The sequence below is a fragment of the Mastigoproctus giganteus genome, chromosome 11 (genome assembly GCF_048544385.1).
Source record: "Mastigoproctus giganteus isolate SK-2022 chromosome 11, ASM4854438v1, whole genome shotgun sequence".
Classification (NCBI taxonomy): Eukaryota; Metazoa; Arthropoda; class Arachnida; order Uropygi; family Thelyphonidae; genus Mastigoproctus; species Mastigoproctus giganteus.
The window spans coordinates 161,364,338-161,388,554 of NC_143585.1; the positions used below are offsets into that span (position 1 = coordinate 161,364,338).

The following is a 24,217-nucleotide window of genomic DNA, read 5'->3' on the forward strand; positions in this document are numbered from 1 at the left end:
TTCTAGAGTTTACATAAGTAAAGTACATCCTTTTCTAAAAAACGATTTCTCATAATGTGCATTTCTAACGTACTTTGTGACTTGATTACGGATCAGCTTATATTTACCATAGGCTTCTGTGTCACCTGTTAATTTATATGTATCCCCATGCATTTTTCATCTCTGCCACTTGGCTCATTAGTTCATCTGACATCAGCGCCTCCGTAGCCAGGTGGGAAGGAGCAGCTGTGCATAGCACACGCTTCTTGATTAGACCGGGGTTCAAGTCCATCACCACCAAATACGGAGGATGCGGAAAGGTCAGAGAATGACCACCACATTTCCCGGAGCAATATGGCCTTAGTTGCTAATGCTCCTAAAAACCAAACAACAAACAACATCATCTGACATCCATTTAAGCCTAAACTAATCAATATAATTAGCCTCTATAAGGAATCTGATTAAAATAAATATTTTGGCTATAGGTAACTTGGTTTTATTTAACATTATTGTATTTAACATTTTATTCAACATCAATGAGAAATTGAAGAGCATCATATCCAATAATTCCACCTATCGATTGGAAAATAGAAGTATGTTCAGTAACTTGATTAAACATATCAATAATACTTTAACGGAATATAGAAGAAAAGATTATATTACAATGGCGACATTAAAGAATCTTAAAGCAAGAACTAACAATGTACCCACCTTGTTTGGACAAGTTAAGTTACATAAAACGGGTTATCCAATTAGACCAATCGTTTCCTAACAAAAATTCTGCTTTTGTCTTTAGTGTCTTAAGTTAAGTTACATAAAACGGGTTATCCAATTAGACCAATCGTTTCCTAACAAAAATTCCGCTTTTGTCTTTAGCGTCTTATTTATATGAAATCATAAAACCATTATGTCTTCCATTAAAATTTAGCATAAAAAATGCCGATTCTCTTTTTATTACATTGAAAGATATAAAGTTAGATAATGATGATAGGTTGTTTTTCCTTGATGTTGTCTCACTGTATACTAATGTAGATGTTAAATATTTGCTTGACACATTATGGGATTTGATCAATAGTAATGCAATAATGTTAAATGAAACCAAGTTACCTATAACCAAAATATTTAATTTAATCAGATTCCTTATAGAGGCTAATTATATTGACTTTCAATCGGATATTTATAGACAAATTTTTGGCCTTCCCACGGGGCTTAGTCTTAGTGGTTTAGTAGCTGAAATTTATACTCAATACTATTGTACAATTACACTTAAATCCGTATATTCTCAGGTTAACATTCTATGGTAGGTATTTAGGTGATATCCTTGTTATTTCACATGAGAACACCATAAATAATTTTATTGGTTCTTTTAATAATATACGCACAAGACTTAAATTCACTTTAGAACAAGAAAAATCAGGTGAGAACTCTATAAACTTTCTTTATGTTAAGAAGGGTTAATGATAACATACACTTTAAAATATATCGGAAACCTACTAATACAGGAAAAGTTTTACATTATTCGAGCTATCACCCTTTTAAGTATAAAAGGAGTGTCATTTTCAACCAATTTTACAATGCGTATAGATCTAGTTCTACACAAGAAACCCTTAATGACGAACTCAGGGAACTTACAACAAGATTTTTAAACGGGGGGATATACACTGGGTATAATTAGGAACATTCGACGATAGGCGAAACTAAAATCCAAATCGGTTCCGGTGATTAAAAACACCACACATAAATATTTTATTAAAGTTCCTTATGTACAACAATGGTATGAGCAGTTTATTAACGTTTTTTAAAAATACAGAATTCAAAATAGTTGCACAACTGATAAGTAAACTTCACACAATATTGAGAGCAAGGAAACTAATCTCTGTCTCTAACATGGAGCAAACCAATATTGTCTATAACATTGCTTGCGAGGAGTGCAGCTCTTTTTACATCTGTTCTACCCAAAATTATCTTTCTATGCGTTTACAATAATACAAGTCATCTGTGAGGGTGAAAAGGACGGGTGAATCTGAACTTTCCTTTCACGCCATTCGGGCGAACCACGTTTTTCTGTTTAACAAAGCTAAAGTAATTAATTCACAGAAAGAATACATGAAACTCTTAATTGCTGAAACACTTGAAATGAAATTAAGCTGTTGTTCTATAAATGTATGGAGACAATATACTATTTCAGCCTTGTGGACCTTCATGTGCATGTGTGAATAGCATGATTCACATTGGTTAAGGGAATTAATAATCTTGTCACAATGCGCCTATTTTAAAATATAAGATAGTGGATATTGTTTTTAACTCGTCACTTCTTGTGAGCACGGTTTATGACCGAAATACCTGGTCATGTATTAAGAAGTTCAACCTTAGAATATTTTAATGCGGTTTTAATTTAATATAGTTTTAACACAGTTTGATAATTGTCTTCTCTTTCTGGTCTACCAATGCTAATGGGTTTAGTTTGGGTTAAGTGGATGTACATCGGCTGCACTTGGCTCTTCCTCTGTGGCAGCTGGCAGACTGTGAATTGAAGACAAGTTTAATTTTTTATATAATATCATATATAATTCAGCAATCCTTCAGTAGGGATATGTTTGCAGTTTTAAAGTTTTTAATACTTAGATTTTATATTACATTAATCGGATTAGTTTGATGGGAGCATCGGTTAAGATTTCTTACAATAAAGGTATGATATCAATCTTATATTTAAACTAATGCTAATGTAACAATGGTAGCATTATAGAATGCTACCATTTTCTAAGAGAATTCAAAAGTTCTTAAATGAACATTTAATGATGGCAACTGTGCACAGAAATGAGGAATGTTATTTTTAAATTTTATGTCTCTAGCACTCTTTTAATTAAAGTTAGTGTTAACGTTAGTAGTGGCAAATTATGCAAGGAAATAAGTAAGTTTATCAAGAATCAGACAAATAAAAAAAAAAAAAAAAAACTATCCACCTCATCTGTCTGTCCCCTCTAATATTTTGTCTAATTCTTTCTTAAATTTATTCTTCTTTTATTATACTTACTACTGCTGTTGTTTAGTACTGCTACTACTATTAAACTGCATACTTCCACAACACCAGACGGATGTCTTTCACCAGATGGAAGATTTTTCATGTAAGAGTGCTAGAAACATGAAAGTATCAGAATGAAGACCATGTTTTCAAATTTTGATTTTAATAACTTTTTGTTTGTTATATAAATGAGAACTGTACTTCTTATGACTGCTGCTGTCATCTTTAAGATTGAATAGTTAAATGACTTGTATTTTAACAGCGAAAAAAAAAGAAGAGCCCTAGTTTGGAAAGAGAAAGCAGTGAATCTGAATGTGACTCAAATGATTCAGTAAGTTATTATGAAATTGGATGGTATTAAATTAATTATTATTCCTACATTTGGATGATGCTTATATATAGCTCAGTTTATTAGGAATTACTTCTGCACCAAAAGAGCTGATATCTTTATTTTTGATAGTGATGGCTGATTTGGTGACTGCAGTTGTTTTATTTTGAAAACTTATTTATACACTTGTAAAGCAGTTTTTAATAGAACTTATTTTATATATCTGTTGATTAAAAGGACAATGTACAAATTAGCAACTGTCATTGCTGTTCACAACTCATTTTTGATTGTCTCCTGAGAGAATATCATGTGAAATTAGATATCTTGTAAACTACAAAATGCACAACATTATTGAGCAAATGCAGTAGATTATTATGCAGTTGTTTTGCTGGTGTTTCTTCTAAATTTGCTCTTCACAGTTAGAAAGTAGACAGTTAATGTTATTTAGTCATCTGATAATCATAGATTACAACTTGGTGGTGGCATCTTCTCCAGAGGAACATTTCCTAATCGTAAAATTTTCTCAGTTTTCTAATCGTAAAATTTTCTCAGGTTGTGGCAGTGAAATTAATCTTTTAGCGATAAAGTCATTTATTTATAAATCTACCATAAAATCACTTCCTTTCTCTGAAAACCTTTATTTTCCAATAATTATCTAGGGCTCTTCAAGGCAGTGATATGGCACGATACAGTTGCTTTCTTTAGTTTCTTCAGAAACTGAAGAAAGCAATTCCTTCAATCCTCACTTCACTGCAGATTTGCAGTGAAGATTGAAGAAAACAATACAAAATGGTTTAACATTAAATTTGAAGTGAGATAAGATTGCAATTTTACCACTTTTTAATATAATTTTCTTTGGCCATTGATTCTAAGTTAATGATGGAATTTTGTGTGGGAGATGTAAAAATTGTATCACTATTGCATTCTGATGCTATATTGCACTGTTAAATATAATAGTAACTTTCAAGATCTTCAAGCTCCATGAATAAATTTAGTGACTTAACCTGAAAAAAAAAAAAAAAAAACTTGCTTGTACTATGGCTCAACCAATAGGTCAGAGGAGCTTACAATAAATCATGAATACAATTATTATTATTATTCGTATTTAACCCATTCGCTTGCGCCATTCACTCAAAGAATGTGTGCTATTGCCATCTTTCTCCTGACCACTCGACTATGTCAGGCCTTAAACGTCTCTGAAATTTTCAAATAGTTAAGCTAATAACAATACATCAGTTTTGTATAATTCAGACTTTTCAATCATGTATATGACATTCTTTCCAAACTTTTGTGCACAATTAAATTCATTTATGACTTTTATTTAATATGTTATAAAATTTTATCTATTTTGGTGAAATTTTGTTTCTTTACATTTTTTTGATGATTCCATGCATTATATGCATTATATAATATTATATAATATCTTTGATATCTTATTAAATCTCTATCTTTTGAAAAGTATTTAATTATATATATTTATATATATATATATATATATATAAGTATATATGAATAAATATGTTATATAAGGTATGCATAAATGGAGTGAAAATTACACAAAGTGCCAGTAACTAGAAGGGTAAGGATAGTAGAAAAAGAAGTATAGTAGATATGTATAAGGCGAAAGAATGTTAATATCCTAAAAGTTTTGATGAATTAAGAAAATTATGGACTGAAATAGGAGGTGAGTGAATGGTCAAGTAAAATTATTAATAATAAGGTAAAATACACTACAAATAGAATAAAAATAAAATAAACTAAAAAATGGTAAAGCTGACATCAGATATGGGGAGACATATTTAGATAAAAGTCAAATACAGGTAAGGCAGATATGCAGAATCTGATGTCAGCTGAAGTATCTATTGATACATGGTCACGTATTTAATCAGGGGACTACACCTGATGAAATACCTGATGAAGTTTTCTGAGCAATGCAGACAGGCTGCCAGGCCTGGTCATGGGGTTTTGTCAATGATATATAGGAATTTTGCTAGCAGGGAGAAGGAGGTGATTGTCCCTCTGTATTAGGCAATGGTCAGGCCATGCCTTGAGTACTGCGTACAGGTCTGGAGGCCTCATTTTAGGAAGGATGTAGATTTTCTTGAGCGTGTACAGAGAAGGGCAACAAGATTGGTGAGGGGAGTGAAGGGATCCTCTTACCAAGAGAGGCTTAAGTTCTGCAAATTGCAGTGGCTGGAGACTAGGCACCTGCACGGTGATCTGATTGAGGTGTATAAGGCCTTGAATGGGTTGAGCACGCTGAATTCTGATGGGATCCTTCCACTTGTTCAGATTACGAACCTAAGGGGGCACAAATTCAAATTAAGAAAGGACAGATGTAGAATAGATGTGCGGAAATTTGCTTTTAGCCAGCAGGTGGTTAATTGCTGGTACAAACTTCCATCTGTCGTTGTGGAAGTTGACAGGTTAAATAAATTTAAGGAGGAACTGGACAGGCATTTGGAGGGAATGGTGTGTGTTTTTTTTTTTTTTTTTTGGCTGATGCTGCATAAGCTCATACACTTGCTTTCTTGCATCATATGCCACTACTACTACTACCTGACCATGCATCCGGAACACAGTTCCGGATACATGGTCAGGTGTGCCGTGTTCTTTGTTAATAATTGCTTATGTTTTTACTGTTTTAAATTTTAACCCCCACCCACAAATGTCAGTGAACAGAAATGTCAACTAGTTTGTATGTACATATTCCAGAACGTATTAATTATCCGATTATCACGTATATTCTTCCGATTTTAACGTATCATTTAATTTTTTAATTGGTAAGGTATTAAAGGGTAAATTTGTGCTTAATATATCTTTGCTTTTATAGCCTATGGATAACATTCCTCCTATTTTCGCTAATTACAATTGCTGTGTAATAGAATTAAAATTCAATTCACAAACGTGGTCACAATGACCAGCGCTTACTGCACATCGTATAGTGAACGGTAGTTTACTCTGTAGAGTTCGTCGTAACATGATTTGATTCTACAGTGAACCAATTGTGCAAAGGGGGGGGCGCATTGTATTTTTAACTATTTACATGAATCTTTGGATAATTGGGGAAGTCGCTTAATCGGGCCAAAATGCACTAGTCCCGTTGTGTCCCAAATAACCGGAATGGACTGTATAAGGCAATGGTTAGGCCACAGTACTGTATACAGGTCTGGAGGCCTCATTTTAAGAAGGATGTAGAGCTGTTGGAACAATTACAGAGAAGGGCAACAAGATTAGTGAACAGAACAAAAGGTTGCTCTTACGAAGAACGGCTTAAGTTCTGCAAATTACAGTGTCTGGAGACTAGGCACCTGCGAGTTGATCTGATTGAGGTGTATAAGGCCTTGAATTGTTTGAGAATGCTCAGTGCTGACGGGATTCTTCCTCTTGCTCAGAATAATCACCTGAGAGGGCATGAATTCAAATTGAGGAAAGACGGCTGTAGGATAGATGTGCAGAAGTTTGCCTTTAGCCAGCGGGTAGGTGACTGCTGGAACAAACTTCCATCTGTCGTTGTAGAAGTTCATAGCTTAAATAGATTCAAGGCATAACTTGACAAACATTTGGAGCGAGGGAATGGGTGAAATAAGGGGTGTTTTTTTTTTTTTTTTTTTTTTTTGAGGGGGCTTCATGTGCCCTTGCTAATGCTAAATACCAATTGGATTTTTTTCACCTAATGTTGACCTTAGAAAAAATTAATTAAAAGGACTTAAATCCAGATTATTCGCGCAACAAATTTTTTTTCATGCCACCTAATTTACAATCTAAAATATTAACTGTAGCATCATTTAACTCGAGTCATCTTTTTTCAAAAAATTGCAGACCATTTTCTGATGGTCAATTCCTCAAAGACGCATTTTTAGAAATAAGAGGTTCTCTTTTTGAAAAATTAAGAACAAAAATGAAATTAGAAGTGCTCTTTAAGATCTGCAATTATCTCGAGATACTCTTTTTTTTTTTTTTTTTTAATGTAAACCCACGAGAGATATTAGAACCTATAATACTTAGTACTGTGCTTAGGTTGGAGGTTGAGAAAACGAAAGGAGATATTTGTTGACATTGGACTTGAACTTCTGTGGGATGTAATTTTCAGGAAATATGTGTGCAGGGTTGTTCCAGAAAATGGCAGTTGAATGAATAAATGAGGAAGATGAAAAGTTGGTTCTGTAAGTTTGAAGTTGGACAGTAAGTGGATGTTGGGTGGTGGCGGCACGTTCGGACTGTTTAGAAAGAGAGAGCGGGAATTATAGAAGCCAATTCAGAAGAACAGTGAACAGTGCCCATGGAAATATCTCTAGAAGAGGCACGCAGCAGAAACAGTACATCTATGAGACAGTGAGTGGAGAGACTCTGTTAGAGATGAATCATTAATTAACCTAAATGCCCTCTTCTGAACAGAATCAAGAAGCCTGAGAGAGGTTTTGAGGGCACTACCACAGATGTGGGAACAATATTCCATGGTAGGGCAGATTTGCGATTTGTAAAGAGTGAACAGCTGTTTGGAAGAAAAGTAATGCCGAGAGCGAAAGAGAAAACCAAGTTTTTTAGATGCAGATGTACCAACTGGATAAATCTACAGATGTCAGTGATACTGCTCAATTTCTCGTTTTTATTCATATGGTTTTCGATGATTCTGCCACTAGAGAAGAACTGCTGGATATGTTTTCTTTAAAAGAAAGAACTATGGAGGCCTTGATATATTTATCTAATTCAAAAATTTTATTGAAAAGATGAAATTACCACTATTTAAGCTCGTATCAATAACAAGAGATGGAGTTAAAGCAGTGACAGGGCATCTTAATGGATTCATCGCATTGTGCCAAAAGGATGTAAAGTGAAGTGCAGCCATTATCAACCCACTGCAGGATGGAAGCCTCCCCGGCAATTCATGCTGAGGAAAATGGCCCCTAATCTGCCACGGCTGTCCAGTGCAGGTTGGCAGATCGACTGTATTCAGCAGTCAGGGGTTTGAACCCCTGTTTACTTAAAGAGTTTGTGCTACTTTACTCCCGCTCCTGACCACTCGGCTACGGAGGCCAAAAGGATGATGATTTCCCAAATTTTTTGAGTTGCCACTGTGTCATCCACTAACAAGTGTTAGTCAGCAAAAGATTAAATACTAAAAGTGTCATGGATGTTGCTTTCAAAATTGTAAATTCCATCAGAGGACAATCTCTTTAAAGGAGCCTTTTCAAAATGTCTGAAATAATTCGGAGTAAGTTTCTATAGAGATTTCGAAATTTGCTGAATGAAATTAAAAAATAGGTTGATCAAAGTGGAGATGATTATCAGCAGCTACAAGATATGGTGTGATTCTGTGATCTGGCTTTTTTTGCCAGATTTTACCAGTAAATTAAGTGATATTAATTTGGAATTACAAGGAAAAAATAAAAATGTGGGTGACATGATTAGTAGTATTTCTGTATATAAATATCAATTTTTCGAAATTGTTAAGAATCTCAAAGAAAAAAAATTCAATCATTTTGCAAATATGCAAGATCATTTGCAAAAATATCCTGTTTTTAAATGTAATAGTAAAAAATATGTTCCTGAAATTGAGAAATTTGTGGATGATTTTGAAACCAGATTCAGTTATTTTAAAACAATTGAAGACATTGTTCAATATATTTCTTATCCATTTAACGTCGACTTAGATATGAAACGAATTGAACAAAAATATCGCTGAAATTTTTCGCATGCAGAAAATATTACTTTAAAATGAATTTATTACATTGTGAAATGAAATCTTCCTAAAAGACCTTTGGAAATACGTTTGCCGAGAGAAGTACCCAAGTGTAAAAAAATGCAGTGAACTTTTAAATTGCTGTTTTGTTCCACCTATCTTTGTGAATAGGCCTTTTCGTGTTTGAAACAAAGATACTCTTACGGACTTGCATACAGAAGGTTCTTTACGGTTGCCCTTATCACAGTATATCCCCGATTTTGAAAGCTTGGCAGATGATAAGACACAAACTTCATATAAATTAAAAATTTAAATACGTATGAATTTAAAATAAGAATTCTGAATTGTATTTAATTTTAAAATTTATAAACAACATTTTTCAATATGCGTTGATTAACTTTTTTAACCATGTGTGATTCCAAGTGAAATTCTTGAGATGGTAGATCTCATCACAAATTAAGTTGGCCACCCCTGCTCTATAAGAATGTGCTAATTTTATTTATTTATTTTTTTGCCTTTCACCTTTCTGCTACTACTATGGACAAGTATAAAACACAGTTCCTGATACATGGCCAGGTGTAGTCCCCTGATGAAATACCTGACCATGTAGCAATATTTACTTCAGCTGACATCAGATTCTGTATATTTGCCTTATCTGTATTCGACTTTTATCTAAATATGTCCCCCTATATCTGATGTCATCTTTATTATTTTTTATTTTATCTTATTTTATTTTTATTTTATTTGTATTGTATTTTACCTAGATAGTACGAACCAGAGCTCTGATTGCCCAATACGTTCTACATTGATATCAATATTTGTAAAATAATAAGAGAAGTTAACCTCGATATAGTACGTAGAATACTTCCGTACGATAGTCTCCAGAAATTAAAACGAAAAAATCGAAAAACTTACATTCGAGTAACAAATAGTTTAAAAAATAATTAAAAATCAATTTAACACAATAAAACTCAATTCAACAGAAAAAACTCAGTTTAACTCAATTAAAAATCAATTTAAAGAAAAAAAAATGCAAAATGATTTTCCTTCCTGAAGCTGACATGCTTTTCAACCATACGTCGTGATCACAGGAATGAAAATTACCAAGTAGGGGTGAGTATGAAACTTAAATAGGGATTATTTGTCTTTGCGTGTGCGCGTAAAAGTCCACAAATCAGAGATGAGATATGGCCGATGAACATTAACAGGTTGGTTGGTTGTTTGGTTTTTAGGAGCATTAGCAACTAAGGCCATATTGCTCCGGGAATATGCGGTGGTCATTCCCTGACCTTTCCGCATTCTCCGTATTTGGTTGTGACGGGCTCGAACCCCGGTCTTATCAAGAAGCGTGTGCTACGCACTGTTGCTCTTTCCCACCTGGCTACGGAGGCGCCGAACATTAACAGAATTTTCGTGTAATTTAATTTCTATGGTTTCTGCAATTAATTGTCGCATATAATTACGTTGAACACTTAAGTATTTTGGCCTCGTTAAATAAAAAATTGTTTTTCGTTAATGGCGTGAAAGGCTAATTCTGACGCTGCTGAACGAGGAGCACGAACTAAGGCCGCATGTTGATTAACACGAAAATTCAAAGGAAAATGCGCCGAACCCTAATACGATGAGTCGCAATCACCGCAAGAAATGTTGTATACTAGGTCATTAATTTGTGTTGCAAATGAGGAAAGGACTGGTCGATTATTCAGTTTAGTGTGTGATTTCCATATTGGCCTGGCCACAATTTTAACTTTGGTATCCTTAAAGAATCTGTTAAGCTGTTTGTGCCACTGTTCAACATATGGGACAGAAATAAGTATTTTTTGATATTACTATTGTTGGTTGGTGTAGTATTTTGTATCCTATCGTTAGCCTGTACCCTAATTCGGTTTATTGTAGCAAAGGGATATCCATTGTTTAAGAATCTGCTGGTTAATATTTGTATTTCTGAGCCCAAAGTAGATTCTGTCATTGAATATTTGTAGGCATTTAGAAATTTATTGAAGATAATCGATCTTTTGTAGGTGAACGAGTGATAACTGTTATAATGTAGAAGCATACCGGTGTTTGTAGGTTTACGATAGATGTTAAATTGGATTTTATTCAAGTCCTTAGTAAGCATGAAATTTAGAAAATTTAATGACTTTGTATAGGTATCCTCCCTTTCCAATGTAAATTTGAGCATAGAATGAATATTATTAAACGAATGTAAAATGTCTTGGATAGTAGTAACTAGAACATCGTCTAAATACCTCCCATAGTCTGTGATACGGGGTCGAAAAGGCGTCAGATGTGTATGCTCAATCGTTGAGAGATAGATCTCCGATATTAAGCCGATATTAAACCACAAATTTTGTTTGTACACAAATTTGTACATTTTTTCTCGAAAGGTGATACATCATCATCATCATCAGCCATTTTCAATCTACTGCAGGATGAAGGCCCCTCCAGTAACTTTCCAGTTCCTTCTGTTTTGAGCACTGGCCATCCATTTACTACCCACAAACTCATGAATTTCATCTATCCATCTCCGCCATTGTCTTCCAGGTTTTCTTCTCGCTCCTCTTGGATACCATTCTGTTATTTTCTTATCCATCTGTCATCATGTCTTCGAGCTACATGTCCTGCCCAAGACCATTTTAGTTCTTTAGTTTTGATAAGAATGTCCTTTACTTGAGTTTGTTGTCTAATCCATGTGTTTCTCTTCTTATCTAACAGTCTGATTCCCAATATAATTCGTTCCATTCTTCACTGTGTAGTTCTCAGCTTCTCTTCCATTCTTTTGGTGAGTGCCCAAGTTTCACTTCCATAAGTCATGGTGGGGAGTATACATTGGTTCATTATTTTATGTTTCAGACAAACTGGGATATTGCTCTTCAGTATGTGACTATATTTCCTGAATGCTATCCATCCAAAATTTATTCTTCTCTTGACTTCCAGCCATTTATCATTATTACAGCTAATAACTTGTCCCAGATAAGTATATGACTCCACCTTTTCAATTACTGCTGCTTCAATGATTATTTCCCTTTCTGTGGCATACTCGTTCATCATTACTTTTGTTTTAGCCATATTCATCTTTAGTCCAAAATCCTTACTAACCGTGCATAACTGATTAAGATTTTCCTCTAATTCTTTGGGATCGTGGCTTATGACCACAATGTCATCTGCAAATCGTAAATGGTTTAGGTACTCTCCGTTCGCATTGACTCCTTTCTGCGACCAGTCTAATCTTCTGAAAGCTTCCTCAAGGGCAGCAGTAAACAGCTTCGGAGATATTGTGTCTCCTCGTTGAACTTCTTTCTCGATTTTAAATTTCCTACTGTTCTTTAGTCTAATAAAGGAGGTAGCACTCTCATTATATTTTCTTCAAAATCATAATATATGGGGTATCTATGCCTTGTCTCTGCAGTGCCCGAAACATTGCCTTATGCTGTATGGAGTCAAATGCCTTTTCATAATCCACAAATGCCAGGCATAATGGTGTTTTATATTCATATGCTTTCTCCATTAGCTGTGATATTACGTGAAGGTGATCCATAGTTGAGAATCCTGTTCTAAAGCCAGCTTGCTCTTTCGGTTGATTCTCATCAAGTATTCTTTCTAATCTGTTAGTAATGACCCTTGTGAACAACTTGTAGATGTGGGATAACAAGCTAACTGGTCTATAATTTCCAATTTCTGATTTATCTCCTTTCTTATGCAGCAAAACTCTGATTGCATTATTCCACTGCTTAGGCGTCACACCTTTTCTAATGCACTTTGTGAAGAGCCTTGCCAGTTTTTGTGTTATGTCTCTTCCTCCAAATTTTAACAACTCTACAGTAACTTCATCTTCCCCCGGGGCTTTCTGATTCTTCATTTTCTTCAATGCATGTTCTACCTCATCAGGAAGAATATCGGGTATGTCGTATGTGTTGCTACTTTGCAATCCATCTTCCCCACTGCCTGCTGGCATCATTTCCCTGCTCCTTGTATAATTCTCTATAGTAGTCTTCTGCTTTATAGTTGATTTCTAAGAGGTACAAGCTAAAGATTATAATGATTTATGAACCAACATCGAGCCATAATGATGAAGAGGTTGAAGAAATTTACAACGAAATTGAGAGTCTTCTAGATGAGCAGAAAACCCACTACACTATTATTATGGGGGACTTCAATGCTAAGGTTGGAAAAAGGCAAAACAGCGCAGAAAGAGGAACTATAGGAAATTTTGGAATTGGTGAAAGAAATAAAAGAGGTGAAAGACTTGTGAATTTGCAGAATCTCAAGGACTGTCAGTAATGAACACTTTTTTCAAAAAAAAGGTGAACAGAAAGTGGACATGGAAGAGTCCAAATGTATTAACAACTAATGAACTAGACTTCATCCTCACTAACAGAAGATATATTGTGAATGATGTTACCGGCCTGAATAAGGTAAATGTTGGAAGTGATCACAGAATGGTAAGATGTACACTTGATATAGATGTAGGAAAGGAAAGGAAAAAACTGACTCGACTAAATAATACCAAGGTCTTTGAGATAACAGAGATATAACAGATAAAGGATATACAGTGGTAATACTCGAAAACCTGATTATATTAATAAGTTAGAATCAGTTGTTTCAGATACCTCCACTTATCTTGAAGTAGACCCGGCACTATTTACCAATTTAGTCAATCAATACAATTAAACGTTAACCACATATCGAAAAAACGACTACATTACTATGGGTCAGTTAAACGAATTGAAGGCCAGAACATACAATATTCATGCACTCTTCGGTCAAGTAAAATTACGGCAAGACTGGATTTCCTATTCGGCCTGTTGTTTCCTACAGAAACCCGGCATTTTCATCCTTAGCCACACATGTATATAGCATTATAAAACCCTTTAGACAGGCAATACAATTTGGGTTTAAGAACTACGATACATTATTTAATAACCTTAAGGATTGTAGACTTGGCGATAATGACAATTTATTCTCACTAGATGTTAAATCATTATATACAAATGTAAACGTTGAATACACATTAGATATTATTTGGGATATGTTAAATAATAACTCAATACCGATTAATTATGTGAAGCTTCCTATTAAGGAAATTTTTCACTCAATTAAACTGTTAGTTGAGGCCAACTATATCACCTTTGATAGAAATTTACACCAAAATTGAGAGTCTTCTAGATGAGCAGAAAACCCACTACACTACATTATTATGGGGGACTTCAATGCTAAGGTTGGAAAAAGACAAAACAGTGCAGAAAGGGGGAACTATAGGAAATTTTGGAATTGGTGAAAGAAATAAGAGGTGAAAGACTTGTGGAATTTGCAGAATCTCAAGGACTGTCAGTAATGAACACTTTTTTCAAGAAAAGGGTGAACAGAAAGTGGACATGGAAGAGTCCAAATGGATTAACTACTAATGAAATCAACTTCATCTTCGCTAACAGAAGATATATTTTGAATGCTGTTACCGTCCTGAATAAGGGTGCGAGGTTAGCCTGTGCGGACGAAGCTCCTTGAAGCTCTTGGAACAGAGAAGTTTTCCTGATTTATTTTCTGATTTATTAGCTTAAATTGTCATATTAACTTATTTTCTAGAGTAGCTTTATATTCCTAGTTACGATACTTAGTTTAAAGTTTAACTTAGACAGAGATTTTGTAGTTATTACTTAGTATCGGTAACGGTATCAAATCCACGTGTTACAAATTGAACGAGAGGTCTTTTTTTTTAACCAAATTTAGTCGATTTATTAACCAATTGTTATATAAAATTATCTTCTATAAGTAGATTATAGACCTAGTCAGGATCCTTAGTTTATTCTAAATTGAGATAGCGAGATTTGGAAGCTAATCAATACTTACGAGTCCGTAGAAGTACCGTTTGAGAATTCCCGCCATTTTTACACGATAACATAAGCTTAGTGTAGTATAGTGCATAATATAATATTGTCAGTTAATCAGTAAATCTATTAATCTTGATAAACTTTATTGTCAATTAAATTGTATTTTTAACTCTATATATATATATATATATATATAACGACTTAATCGTAACAAATAATTAATACATAACTATAGTGGTACACGTGATACGGAAGTTGTATAAAGGGAACTCGTAGAAAACACTAGATACCGAAAAAAAAAAATAATAAATAACATAACCGTTTTGGGATATATCATAAGGATTTAATATTTGTTTCGAAATTTTATTGAATTAAATCGGAATCATGACTCTGACCAGAGCAGCAAAGCAAAAGGCTCAACCTAATGGGAGTGCTGTGGTTCAGGGGAGAACTGAGGGGGGGCAGTTGCCCTCTGAATCACAGTCTTTTAAAATGCACTGTTTGCTTGATGTTTGCGGAGCAGTCGGGTACGGGACATGATACTGCCAAGGGGGATGTCTTTGTGTGTGCACGATGTAAGGAGTGCAAGGAAATCAGGCGACAACTCAGCGTTGTTATGGGCCTTTATGAGAGCTTGAAGGACAGGGTGGACGCCCTCGAAGGAAATAAATTGAGGGGCCCATCAAGCTCTCAGCTGCCCACATCAATGCCAGAGCTTGCACTTGGTCATCAGGCAACACAGAGGCAGCCCCCTAGGCAGAATGCGCTGGTCCCACAGGAACTAGTAGTTGTTGGTGACTCTATTGTCAGGGAAACGGGGAACATGCTTTGTAAAAAGGATAGGTGGAATAGGACCAGGGTATGTCTGCCAGGGGCAAAGGTTGATGACGTTGTAGAGCGGATATCATCTTTTAAGGGCACAAAAGGTGATATAGTTGTACACGTTGGCACTAATGTTATTAAGAGTAGGAGACCAGCGGAATTACTTAGCAAGTACAGGTCACTGTTGAAAAAAAGCCGTGAATTAGGGTTGAATTTGAAAGTGCCTGCAATTCTGCCCAGACACGATAGGAGGGAGTATATGATGAGAGCCTTGTCGATCAATTCGGCCCTGGAGGGATTGTGCAAGGCTCAAGGGGTAGAATTTTTTTCAGCCTGGACTGTACTTGTTAACAGGAGAGATTGCTTCTACAGGGATGGGATACACTTAAATAGAAAGGGTGCAAGAATTTTTGCTGATGCTGTCGAGGCAGTGTTAGGTGGGTCGGAAAACTGCTAGTTGGGGGGGGATACAAGGACTAATAGATTAACAGTAGCCACTGGCAGAGTTGGAAGTGATTCTTGCACTGCTTCTATTGAAATGAGCAGAAGCCTGAAAAACAAGATGCAGGATATTTCAGAGACTGCTGGGAGTCATTGCGGTACAAGTAAACACATGGGTTGTGTTAGGGTAGCTAAGAATAGAAACAGGTGCATGTATACCTGCGTGTACACCAATGCTAGGAGTTTGGTAAATAAATTTGATGAATTTGAGGTATTGCTCAAAACATCAAAGGCAGATATTGTTGGGATATCAGAGACGTGGTGTCACACAGATATAAGTAATGCCGAACTGGAATTTGGGGAATACAATGTGTATAGAAAGGATAGACAGGACAGGAGGGGAGGAGGGGTTATGCTATTAGTTAAGAAACACAAAGTCCAAGGAAGTGAAGCCAGTCAACATCGATGGACAGGGCAGTGTCGAGTCAGTTTGGTGTGACATAAGCATAGGGAAATCAAAATTGAGAGTAGGAGTGTGCTATAGGCCTAATGACTCTGATGAGTATAATAAGATATTGTACAGGGAAATAGAGTGGGCCAGTAAATCAGAGAGTCTTATAATGGGGGATTTTAATTTCCCAGATATTGACTGGAATTTGTGGGTTAGTCACTCGCACACTAGCAAGGCTTTTGTGGATTTATTGGATGATTGTTTTCTACATCAGCATGTTCGTGAGGCAACAAGAGGGAGCAATACTCTTGATCTGATTATCAGTAGTGATTCTTCATGCATTAAGAATCTGCAGATGAATGAACGACTAAGTGGCAGTGATCACAGTGTGTTGAAGTGGGATTTACTCAAGGAGGTAACTACCATCAGAGGTAAAGGGAAGGATTTTTGTTTTCGTAAAGGCGACTATGATGGTCTGAGACAGTATTTAAATTCTATACAGTGGGACCAACTGATGATGTTACCAACAGTAAACTCAAAATGGGAAGCATTCAAGGAACTAATCTTGGAGGCTACCAGGCTTTACATACCAACTAAGAAATATTGTTCAAGGTTTAGGCCTAAATGGTTGTCAGATGAACTAATGAGACATGTGGCAGAGAAGAAAAATGCATGGGATACATGCATTTTTGCATGTGTCCCATGCAAAATGCATACAAATTAATGGGTGACATGGAAGCCTGTGATAGATATAAGTTGGTCTGTAACCAAGTCACGAAGGAGATTAGGCAGGCAAAGGCAGACTACGAAAAATCCTTGGCAAAGGATGCAAAGAAAAACAGAAAAGAGTTCTTTACATATTTAAACTCAAGAAGGAAAGGGATGAATCAGATTGGTCCACTGGATATTGATGGTTCAACAGTTGAGGATCCTGCTCAGGTGGCTAACAATCTAAACGAGTATTTTGCATCTACAATTCACGCATGAGGAGTTATTCAGGAAGGAGAATGATCTAGGTAAAGTAAACATTGGCAATGAGCTGGATGATTATGTAATAACTGAGAGGAAAGTGGAGGAGAGATTGTTGAGGATAAACATAAAAAAGGCACCTGGGGTGGATGGGATCTATCCAGTTATATTAAAGGAGGCAGCAAAGGAAGTAAGCAAACCCCTAGCCATAATTATGAGAGCTTCTTTGGACTCAGGGGAGTTACCCATAGACTGGAGATGTGCAAATGTAACCCCAATTCACAAAGGAGGATCAAAGGCTGACACAAGTAATTATAGACCTGTTAGTTTAACTTCTGTTCCAGGTAAATTAATGGAGGCACTGGTTAAAGAAGCACTGCAGGATCATCTAGACAAGAATTCAGTTATAGCTCAGACGCAGCATGGTTTTGTTAAGGGCAGGTCTTGCCTGACCAATTTGATTGGATACTATGATGTAGTCACAAAAGAACTGGATGCAGGGAATAACTTTGATATTATATATTTGGATCTTAGAAAGGCATTTGATACTGTTGCACATGGAAGACTGCTGCACAAATTGGAGCAGTGTGGCATTGGAGGCAAATTGCTGCTATGGATAAGGGGATGGTTGAGTGGCAGAAGACAGAGAGTGGTAATCAATGGACACTGCCCAACGTGGACTAATGTTATTAGTGGAGTTCCTTAGGGTTCAGTGTAGGGTCCGTTGTTGTTTTCGGTGTTTATGAATGATATTGATGATGGGATATCAAGTTTAATGTCCAAGTTTGCAGATGATACAAAGGTTGGCAGGGTTGTTAAGGACACTACTGACGCTATGCTGCTGCAACAGGATCTGGAAAGGTTGAACAGATGGGCTGAGAGGTGGCAAATGAAGTTTAACATTGACAAATGTAAAGTACTACATATGGGAAACAGTAACCCCAGAGCAACGTATCAACTCTGCGGTACTACACTGACAGTGGTGGAGAATGAAAAGGACCTGGGGGTAATTGTGCAGGCAGATATGAAGATCTCTGAGCAGTGCAGACGAGCTGCAAGAGTAGCTCATGGTGTCTTGTCAATGATATACAGGAATTTTTCTAGCAGGGATAAGGAGGTGATTATTCCCTTGTATAAGGCAATGGTTAGGCCATATCTTGAGTACTGTATACAGGTCTGGAGGCCTCATTTCAAGAAGGAAGTAGAGCTGCTGGAATGGGTACAGAGAAGGGCAACAAGATTAGTGAATGGAAGAAAGGGTTGCTCTTACGAAGAAAGGCTTAAGTTTTGCAAATTACAGAGTCTGGAGACTAGGCACCGGCGAGGTGATCTGATAGAGGTGTATAAGGCTTTGAATGGTTTGAGCATGCTCAATGCCAATGGGATTCTTCATCTTGCTCAGAATAATCACCTCAGAGGGCATAAATTGAAACTGAGGAAGGACGGATGTCGGATAGATGTGCGGAAATTTGTCTTTGTCCAGCAGGTGGTTGGTTGGTGGAACCGACTTCCATCACTTGTTGTTGAAGTTGATAGCCTAAACAAATTTAAAGCTCAACTGGACAGGTATTTCGAGCGAACGGAGGGGTGAAATGGGAGTGGTGTGTGGTTTTTTTTTTTTTTTTTTTTTTTTTGGCTGATGCTGAATAAGCTTGCTTTCTTGCATCATATGCCTCTGCTAATGATAAAGGTAATTGTCATAAGTGATCACAGAATGGTAAGATGTACACTTGATATAGATGTAGGAAAGGAAAAAACTGACTCTAGTAAATAATACAAAGGTCTTTGAGGTAACAGAAGAGGAGAAAAAGCAGTATGTTCTGGAACTTAAGAACAAGTTTGAGCTTCTGCAGACTGCTCAGGACCAAGATATCGACGAGGAATACTACAACTTTCTAAAAGTGATAACGACCAAGAAACCTATAGGGAAAAAGAAATCCAAAGAAGAAAAAATTAGTCAAGAAACACTTGTCATGATGAACCAAAGATGACAAATGAAGAGCAAGAAAAACACTGACAGGGAGAAAATTCAGTATATTGAGTTATGCAAAGCCATTAGAAAGAGACTCAGAGAGGACGTAAGAAGAATTAACACAAGAAAAGTAGAACAAACATTAAGGGAAAACAGAGGATTTAAATCAGCAGCCATGAGCAGTAATACAGAAAGACAAATGATACTGAAACTGAAGAATAGCGATGCTGTACTTATAAACAGCAGAGAAGGCATAATTCCAATAGCAGAAGACTACTATAGAGAATTATACAAGGAGCGAAGGAATGATGCCAGCAGTGGTTAAGATGGATTGCAAAGTAGCAACACATACGACATACCCGATATTCTTCCTGATGAGGTAGAACATGCATTGAAGAAAATGAAGAATCAGAAAGCTCCGGGGGGAAGATGAAGTTACTGTAGAGTTGTTAAAATTGGGAGGAAGAGACATAACACAAAAACTGGCAAAGCTCTTCACAAAGTGCATTAGAAAAGGTGTGACGCCTAAGCAGTGGAATAATGCAATCATAGTTTTGCTGCATAAGAAAGGAGATAAATCAGAAATTGGAAATTATAGACCAGTTAGCTTGTTATCCCACATCTACAAGTTGTTGACAAGAGTCATTAGAAAGAATACATGATGAGAATCAACCAAAAGAGCAAGCTGGCTTTAGGACAGGATTCTCAACTATGGATCACCTTCACGTAATATCACAGCTAATGGAGAAAGCAAATGAATATAAAACACCATTATGCCTGGCATTTGTGGATTATGAAAAGGCATCTGACTCCATACAGCATAAGGCAATGTCTCGGGCACTGCAGAGACAAGGCATAGATACCCCATATATTATGATTTTGAAGAAAATATATGAGAGTGCTACCTCCTTTATTAGACTAGACAAAGACTGTAGGAAATTTAAAATCGAGAAAGGAGTTCGACAAGGAGACACAATATCTCCGAAGCTGTTTACTGCTGCCCTTGAGGAAGCTTTCAGAAGATTAGACTGGTCGCAGAAAGGAGTCAATGTGAACGGAGAGTACCTAAACCATTTACAATTTGCAGATGACATTGTGGTCATAAGCAACGATCCCAAAGAATTAGGGGAAAATCTTAATCAGTTATGCACAGTTAGTAAGGATTTTGGACTAGAGATGAATATGGCTAAAACAAAAGTAATGATGAACAAGTATGCCACAGAAAGGGAAATAATGATTGAAGGAGCAGTAATTGAAAAGGTGGAGTCATATACTTATCTGGGACAAGTTATTAGCTGTAATAACGATAAATGGCTGGAAGTCAAGAGAAGAATAAATTTTGGATGGATAGCATTCAGGAAATATAATCACATACTGAAGAGCAGGGGCTTAGAGGGGAACAGGTATCCTGTGTGTGTTATCAGACACTCAGCCTAACACACTGATGGATCCAATATCTCTCTATTACAGAAGTTTTAGGAGAAGTCCGGTTGGCCTGCCTCCCTAAAATCCACTGATACACACCTTCTCGATGGTAAGCCCTGTTATGTCACTTAGGTGGCAACCAACGTGTAGAGTGGTTCTCTTCAAGACGCCTGGTCAGTGTGAAGAGGAAAAGACCAAACCCTCCAGCATATGAGAGCACAACAATACAAATGGCCCTCAGTCCCCAGCAGCTTTCACTCCCCCTCTTATGGCAGCGAGAGGATCAGAGTGGAAGCAGAGGGTGCTAAGAATCTCTGGGTACGACTAGGCTGCCATGCACGGAAACTGAACTTGGCCTGTTATAACGTACGATCACTCTTCAATGAAGACAGGATATTAGAGCTGGAAAATAAATTAGAAAATGTGAATTGGAATATCAGCAGTTTGGCTGAAACAAGAAGAAGAAATTAATCACTTATAGGTTTATCAAGGGGAAATCTGCTGTACACCAATGGAAACAGTGAAAGGAGTGAAGGTGGAGTTGGGTTTCTGGTCCATAAAGATTTTAAAAACAACATTTTGGAATTCAAAAGTACATCACCAAGGGTGTCAAGACTAATACTTAAGATTTCTAAGAGGTACAAGCTAAAGATTATAATGATTTATGCACCAACATCGAGCCATGATGATGAAGAGGTTGAAGAAATGTACACAGAAATTGAGTCTTCTAGATGATCAGAAAACCCACTACACTATTATTATGGGGGACTTCAATGCTAAGGTTGGAAAAGGGCAAAACAGTGCAGAAAGAGGAACTGTAGGAAATTTTGGAATTGGTGAAAGAAATAAAAGAGGTGAAAGACTTGTGGAATTTACAGAATCTCAAGGACTGTCATTAATGAACAATTTTTTCAAGAAAAGGGTGAACAGAAAGTGGACATGGAAGAGACCAAATGGATTAACAACTAATGAAATCGACTTCATCCTCACTAACAGAAGATATATTGTGAATGATGTTACCGTCCTGAATAAGGTAAATGTTGGAAGTGATCACAGAATGGTAAGATGTACACTTGATATAGATGTAGGAAAGGAAAGGAAAAAACTGACTCAAGTAAATAATACAAAGGTCTTTGAGATAACAGAGGAGGAGAAAAAGCAGTATGTACTGGAACTTAAGAACAAGTTTGAGCTTCTGCAGACTGCTCAGGACCAAGATATCGACGAGGAATATTACAACTTTCTGAAAGTGATAAAGGCCAAGAAAAATATAGGGAAACAGAAATCCAAAGAAGAAAAAATTAGTCAAGAAACACTTGTCATGATGAACCAAAGACGACAAATGAAGAGCAAGAAAAACACTGACAGGGAGAAAATTCAGTATATTGAGTTATGCAAAGCCATTAGAAAGAGACTCAGAGAGGACATAAGAAGATTTAACACAAGAAAAGTAGAACAAGCATTAAGGGAAAATAAAGGATTTAAATCAGCAGCCATGAGCACTAATACAGAAAGACAAATGATACTGAAACTGAAGAATAGCGATGGTGTACTTATAAACAGCAGAGAAGGCATAATTCAAATAGCAGAAGACTACTATAGAGAATTATACAAGTAGCGAGGGAATGATACCAGCAGTGGGGAAGATGGATTGCAAAGAACCAACACATACGACATACCCGATATTCTTCTTGATGAGGTAGAACATGCATTGAAGAAAATGAAGAATCAGAAAGCCCCGGGGGAAGATGATGTTACTGTAGAGTTGTTAAAATTGGAAGGAAGAGACACAAAAACTGGCAAGGCTCTTCACAAAGTGCATTAGAAAAGGTGTGATGCCTAAGCAGTGGAATAATGCAATCATAGTTTTGCTGCATAAGAAAGGAGATAAATCAGAAATTGGAAATTATAGACCAGTTAGCTTGTTATCGCACATCTACAAGATGTTCACAAGGGTCATTACTAACAGATTAGAAAGAATACTTGATGAGAATCAACCGAAAAAGAAGCTGGCTTTAGGACAGGATTCTCAACTATGGATCACCTTCACGTAATATCACAGCTAATGGAGAAAGCAAATGAATATAAAACACCATTATGCCTGGCATTTGTGGATTATGAAAAGGCATTTGATTCCATACAGCATAAGGCAATGTTTCGGGCACTGGAAAGACAAGGCATAGATACCCCATATATTATGATTTTGAAGAAAATATATGAGAGTGCTACCTCCTTTATTAGACTAGACAAAGACAGTAGGAAATTTAAAATCGAGAAAGGAGTTCGACAAGGAGACACAATATCTCCGAAGCTGTTTACTGCTGCCCTTGAGGAAGCTTTCAGAATATTAGACTGGTCACAGAATAAAGTCAATGCGAACGGAGAGTACCTAAACCATTTACGATTTGCAGATGACATTGTGGTTATAAGCCACGATCCCGAAGAACTAGAGGAAAATCTTAATCAGTTATGCACAGTTAGTATGGATTTTGGAATAAAGATGAATATGGCTAAAACAAAAGTAATGATGAACAAGTACGCCACGGAAAGGGAAATAATGATTGAAGGAGCAGTAGTTGAAAAGGTGGAGTCATATACTTATCTAGGACAAGTTATTGGCTATAATAATGATAAATGGCTGGAAGACAAGAGAAGAATAAAATTTGGATGGATAGCATTCAGGAAATATAGTCACATACTGAAGAGCAATATCCCAGTTTGTCTGAAATGTAAAATAATGAATCAATGTATTCTCCCTACCATGTCTTATGGAAGTGAAACTTGGACACATTATATTGGGATTCAGACTGTTAGATAAGAAGAGAAACACATGGATTAGGCAGCAAACTCAAGTAAAGGACATTCTTATCAAAACCAGAGAACTAAAATGGTCTTGGGCAGGACACATAGCTCGAAGACATGATGACAGATGGACTAAGAAAATAACAGAATGGTACCCAAGAGGAGCTAGAAGAAAACCTGGAAGACAAAGGCAGAGATGGATAGATGAAATTCATGAGTTTGTGGGTAGTAAATGGATGGCCAGTGCTCAAAACAGAAGGAACTGGAAAGTTGCTGGAGAGGCCTTCATCCTGCAATGGATTGAAAATGGCTGATGATGATGATGATTTCAAATGTGTCCATTCTGTGATCACTTCCAACATTTTCGTTATTCAGGACTGTAACATCATTCACAATATATCTTCTGTTAGTGAGGATGTAGTCGATTTCATTAGTAGTTAGTCCACTTTTTGTTCACCCTTTTCTTGAAAAAAGTGTTCATTACTGACAGTGCTT

At 36.4% G+C, this 24,217-nt stretch overlaps 1 protein-coding gene across 2 annotated transcripts in view; it reads left to right on the forward strand.

The window, feature by feature from the left end:
- LOC150078542 (uncharacterized) overlaps positions 1-24,217 on the forward strand; it is a 273,894-nt gene that overhangs the window by 119,670 nt on the left and 130,007 nt on the right. The window contains exon 5 of one of the 2 annotated variants that reach the window (XM_090384840.1): positions 3,264-3,332. The exons of the other annotated variant lie outside the window; for it this stretch is intronic. Coding sequence (XP_090240966.1) covers positions 3,264-3,332 — 69 coding nt within the window. The remainder of the gene's footprint in view (positions 1-3,263; positions 3,333-24,217) is intronic. 2 annotated transcript variants of the gene reach the window in all.